The 5,697-nt window shown below is 45.0% G+C and overlaps 1 protein-coding gene across 1 annotated transcript in view; it reads left to right on the top strand.

Annotated features, from left to right (window-relative positions):
- The window catches only part of LOC119338725, a 4,515-nt gene extending 1,217 nt beyond the window's left edge, over window positions 1-3,298 (top strand). Inside the window, exons 2-4 of the mRNA XM_037610980.1 lie at window positions 2,193-2,338; window positions 2,428-2,836; window positions 2,973-3,298. Of these exons, the coding sequence (XP_037466877.1) occupies window positions 2,193-2,338; window positions 2,428-2,836; window positions 2,973-3,139 (722 nt within the window). The 3' untranslated portion in view covers window positions 3,140-3,298. The remainder of the gene's footprint in view (window positions 1-2,192; window positions 2,339-2,427; window positions 2,837-2,972) is intronic.
- The last annotated feature ends 2,399 nt before the right edge of the window (window positions 3,299-5,697 follow it).

Here is a 5,697-nt window from a genome sequence, read left to right as displayed (position 1 = left end):
ATTTTAATGTATTTGCAAAAGTTTGTTATGTATTTGGAATTAGTTAGTATATGTATGTATAGTACAATAGATTTTCTTAGTCCTTTAATAAGGGACTTATCAAGAATGCCCCCGTTATGAATGTGTACAAGTTGATCTATTTTTTTCTGATCATATATATATATATATATATATATATATATATATATATATATATATATATATATATATATCTTTATCTTTACCTAATAATAAAAAGAATTGGGTTTCTGTCGTCCGTCATATAAATTGCCTCTGAAGTTGTCCCAATTGACTATCTTAAAAAAGCACGGGAGACCAGGGTTCGATCCCTGGTCGTGCATACCCTTTTTCTCCCTCCCCTTTTCTGCAATATATATAGCAGGCCGTAATGGGCCGGCCCGTAGTGACGCCCCTGTTTTTCTTTTGCTTTTTTCCTTTCTCATTTTTTTTTCTTTCTTTAAATTACTCTGGGATTTACAGAAAAAAAATCAAAAAAGTTGTGAGTACTGAGAAAATATATAGATACATCATAAAATGTTTGTGAATTCAAAAAACATTTGAGAAATCATAAAAAATTCGTGATTTAAAAACAAAACTGTTCGCATATTTAAAAAAATCGTGATTTAAAAAACAATAAAATAAAAATTCATGATTTATAAAAATATGATCGTTTATTCAAAACATATTTGGGAATTTGAAAATAATGTCCATGAAATTTTAGAAAATGTTCACAAAAATTAAACTGATTCTTAAGTAACGAACAAAACAAACCATCGCTTAGGCAGAGGTTTTATTAGGGGTTCTGTAGAGGTTTCATTAGGGGATCATAAAATGTTCATGATTAAAAAAATTGTTTGCATATTATAAAAAAATCATGATTTTAAAAACAATGAAATAAAAAATGTTCATGATTTCTAAAAATATAATTGTGTTTTCAACACATATTTGGGAATTTAAAACAATGTCCCGAGCCCAAAAAAGTTGACACATCTTGCTATGGGTTACTTTTTATAAACTATATGAAAATGACAAAATGTCCGTTTTACCTCCGTACACAACTATTCTCGTACCAAAGTTCTACTGGTTCTGAAAAACATCGCTACGCTAGGTCAATGTGAGACACATCATGCATTAGTCTAACTAAGGCAGGGGGTCCAACAATGTAGTTTGCTCAACCGAAAAATTATTTTGTTGTGGCACCTTAGGAAATTAAGTCGTGATGAGACCATCACATTTTCATCATAACGCACTTGGACATAGTTTGTGAAATGACATATTGAAAATCCTTATCTCATCCTGGCATTTGATTTAGATCTTTTTATCTCTATTATATCTATATAATCTGATTGTTTTTCTCCCGGTGCAACGCACGGGCATATTTACTAGTATATGTATATATAGGGTATATGTATATATAGGGTGAGTCTATGATAACATTCTGCTAACATTGCCCCCGACCCACCCGACCTTCTTCCCCCACGCCATACCCCAAATCCTCCTCCACCTTCTTCCCTGCACCACACCCCGACCCCCTCCACCATCGTCCCCGCACCCACAGGACACCCACCTACCCCTGCCCCGGTGAGCCACCGCCGCGCCTGCCGGCAACGAATCTCACTTCCCACGCCTCCCCGCGCACGGCCGCATGATTTGGACGGCCTTAGGGCCCGCCCTGCCGCCGTCACCTCAGGGGCCGAGCCGCCACTCCAGAACCCGCGCCGCAACCTCCTCATAGCCCGCGCCGCCATTGGATGATGGCTGCCACGGGGGGCCAGGCAGGGACGGATCTGAGCTTTTCACCCATGAACCTCCTCCCAAAACGCGTCCCGTTCACCTCGCTGGACCTACTCCGACGATAACGCTACCTCCACAACATGCCTGGATCCAGGTCGCCATCGATACACCTCCACCATTCATCTGGATCGAGATCGCCTGCGAGGTTAATCGCTTGGGGATCCAACACTTCTTCTCCAACCAGATCGAGCAGTGGTTTGAGGTGCCCCGATGTGTCGCGCGTACCTCCCCTCGCTCCCCCGTTCGCTCACCGCCGCCAAGATCCGGTAAGCCTAAAAGGCATGGCCACCCCTCCTCCCCTCCCACCCCATGCCCCCTTCTCCATCTCACCCACCACCACCATGTGCAGGCACCGGGAGGCCACCTACCTTCCTCTCTCGAGCTTCTCTGCAGGTGAGCATGGGGAGTGCCTCCCTGTGAGCACCGGCTCCGTCTGCGGGATCTAAACTCCCCCCTCTCTCAATGGATTCATGGTGGGGCAGTCCGGCATGCGCACGCGTGCAGCACGGTTGTGGCGTCGAGGCAGCTCGTGTTGTTCCTTCAGGTAGTGGAGCGTTAGTCTTTAGTTCAGAAAATAATTGTTTAGATTTTGCTGATGCAGTGCGCTGAGCAATTCAACTGTGTATTTCTGAGATTTCAACGGTGGCCTGGGATTGCGCCGCCCGTGCCCTGCATCGCCAGCGGCCTGGGCTCGCACCGCCCGTGCCCTGCATCGCCAGCGGCCTCGGCTCGCACCGGCAAGCAGCTCCCCCGCGACCCCTGGAGCCGGACCCTCCCCTCCCCTGCCGCGCGACTCTGCTCTGCTCCTTCCGCCATCCCCGCGCGACTCTCGCAGCCGGATCCACCCCTCCACTTCTGCAACTCCTCTCTGCTCCTCCCTCCCGCCATCCCCGCGCCACCACGACGGGCTACCAGCACGGGCAGCTGCTGCCGTCCACAACGCCTTACCCAGCGAGCCCCGCCTGGCCACGGCTCCTCAAGCGGCTGTACTCGACGGTGCTCGCGCAGTACTCTGACTCCGGCCCGCGGTGGAACTGCATTGGTACCCTGCCTCCCACCCCTCCCCTCCCAATCCCCGCCTTGACCGGGCCACCACTTCCCTTGCTCTCGGATCTGGAGCCCTGTTCCTCCCTAACGAGTTGCACATCCTGCTGACCTCCACCTCCTTTTCTGTGCAGCTTGGCCTCGTGCCGCATGCAGTTTGTTGCTCCTCTCCATGTGGTCCATGCACAGGTTGCACCACCATGGCTCGCTGGTAGTACTATCATCAGCAAGTCCGCTAGAAAAACAGGGTGTCCCATGCTGTAGTTTGGCTAGGGGCAGCACGGGGTTCAGTTTATTTTAGTTTTCAGATTTGCAGTGTAGTCCAAGCTATTCATTATTTTGTCAGATCCACGACTCTGCGTGGGCTGCAATTGTTGAAAAACAGAAATACGTGGATGAAGTTCATTGTGTGTTTTCTCTAAAGAGAAATCGAGTGAAAATTGCAGTCTGTTGTTGTTTTGCTCTCGGGGTTCATTTTACTTTTCTCTTTGTAGGGAAGATGAAGTGATGCAGTTCGGTTGCATGCCCAGTTACTCAATTTTGTTGTTGCTGAGATCTGCACTTCATTGTGAAAAACTGAAGTTCGTGTAGCCCATAGAATTTTTTGTGGTTCGACTGGTCGAGAGTACAAATTTTGTATGTGTGTGTCTGTGTCAAACAATCAGATAGATGTGAAGCTCACTTTGTTCTCTCGCCTGGTTAGCTATAAAACTCCTAAGTGGTTCACTATATCAATGCAACAACTGCAGTGCGTTTGGTCCTCGATGTGGTTCACTTTTGAGAGTCATGTTCTTCACTTGCGCACAACATTGAAATGCGATTTTTTTTAGCAAAACAATAAAAAAAGTAGTGTGGTTCGCTTAAATATATGTCGCGATTCACTTGCCCCGTCTGTGCGGTCAACTCTTGTTCATAGAAACGTTGAAAAAAGACAACAAAAACTTGTTTGAGAAAATCTACGCCCGACAAAAGAAATTATGCAGCTCGCTTGCCCGTCCGATGCAGTGCGGTTTTCATTCCGAAGAAGTGCGGTCGGCCATATGATGTTGTTCATCTCGTAAGTGCAAAAAAAAATTATGGAAGCGGGAAAAAAAGTAATGCGGTTCACTTTTTGATAGTGTTGTCTTCATTTACACCGGATGTGAAGTGCACTCTATTTCTCGTCCTTGAAAAAATACGTTTGAATAAAAGAAACCATGCAGTTCCCTTACCCGTTTGATGCAGTGCGGTCTTTCGTCCGTTGCAGTGCGGTTTTCAGTCGGATGAAGTACCCACGTCGATTTGGGTGTCGCGAAACACAGAGTGTCCGCATTTCGGTAAATTCGAAATTCCTCTTAAACCGTAAAGAATTAGAGAGAGTATTCTACATAAAAGAGTTGTGTCTCGTCGATATCTTTTCAACGACGTATCGTTTGAATCATTCCGACTAGCGGTTTGCAAAAATTTCACAAAAAACGGCCGCTGCCACTCGTCATCCGCCGCACGATTTTTCAAAATGAACTTAAAACCATAAGGAATCTCAAAAATATTTCAACATATTAAAGTTGCGCTTCATTCGTAGCTTTCCAACGGCGTATCACACGCCTCGTTTCCACAAACGGTTCAAAAACTGGAGCGAAAACAGTACCGAAGATTTGAATTTTTTTTAAAAACAGAATTCCGCAATTTATTAAATTTGAAACTGCTCTTAAACCGTAAGGAATTAGAGAAAACAATATATATGAAAAAGATGCCCCTCGACGATATCTATCCAACGGCGTATCGTTTGCTTCATTCCGATGAGCGGTTTAGAAGAAATCGCGAAAAAACACTCGCTGCCACTCGTCCTGGGCCGCACCATTTTCAAAACTGCTCTTAAATCGTGTGGAATCTCGAAAAGTGTTCAACATGTCGAAGTTGCGCCTAATCCATATCTTTCCAACGATATATTACACGCCTCATTCTGATAAACGGTTAAAAAATTAGAGCGAAAACAATACCGAAAAATAACGCGTGCAGTTTTTTCCGACGAGAAGTTCACTCGTGTGAGTACTGCAGCACACTTGGTTCAAAGAATGACGTGCACTTGCGATCAGCGTGCAGTGCGGAAGTAGTGTGCAGAATAGTTATTCTGCTAATATATTCTTCTACATGTGACGTTGTTTGTCAAAATATTGATAAATCCATGGCTTCATCATTAGCCGGAAGTAACAGGCGCATGATGGTACGAAGCTCTCCAAAGTTTTTTTGGAACGGAGTTTTTGATAGAATAATTCGTTTTTTGGTACAAATTTCAGAAAAGGCCTTCCAAATAGTGATATTCGGAAGGCTCTTGCTGAATTTCATACCAAAAAGCTAATTATCCTATCCAAGACTCCGTTCCAAAACAATTTGGAGAGCTTCGTACCATCATGCGCCTGTTACTTTCGGCTAATGATGAAGCCATAGTTTTTTTGAATCTTTTAACACTAGACAACATGACATATAGAAGGGTAGATAAGATAAGGAAAAATATGGACCATTTTCTGCACATCCAGAATGGCGCCATTTTGTTAAATCCCTTAAAGGTTAAGAGAATCCGTAATGATTCCGAATCATGTTCCTAGCCAGGGACTGAAGGTTCCTCGTATATTAAGAAATCACAATCCAAACATTTAAAAAAGGTTACATTTGCATAGAATTTGTTCTCAGGCCAACGATGCCCGACCCACATCCTCGTCATCAACCCGTTCGCGACGACGACCTGCTTCAGAGGCGCCATGTCCGGGACTAGGCTCCACTGGGCTTGCACTGGGAGGTGCTACCTTCAGGGGCGTGCATCATGGTGAGGAACCCGAGTCTCATCGTCGACCCGGAGCTTCTTTGGTGGCGGACGTGTGG

Source organism: Triticum dicoccoides, chromosome 7B (genome assembly GCF_002162155.2).
Source record: "Triticum dicoccoides isolate Atlit2015 ecotype Zavitan chromosome 7B, WEW_v2.0, whole genome shotgun sequence".
NCBI lineage: Eukaryota > Viridiplantae > Streptophyta > Magnoliopsida > Poales > Poaceae > Triticum > Triticum dicoccoides.
Note: the sequence above shows the minus strand (reverse complement) of the source record. Positions and strands in the feature narration are given on the sequence as shown.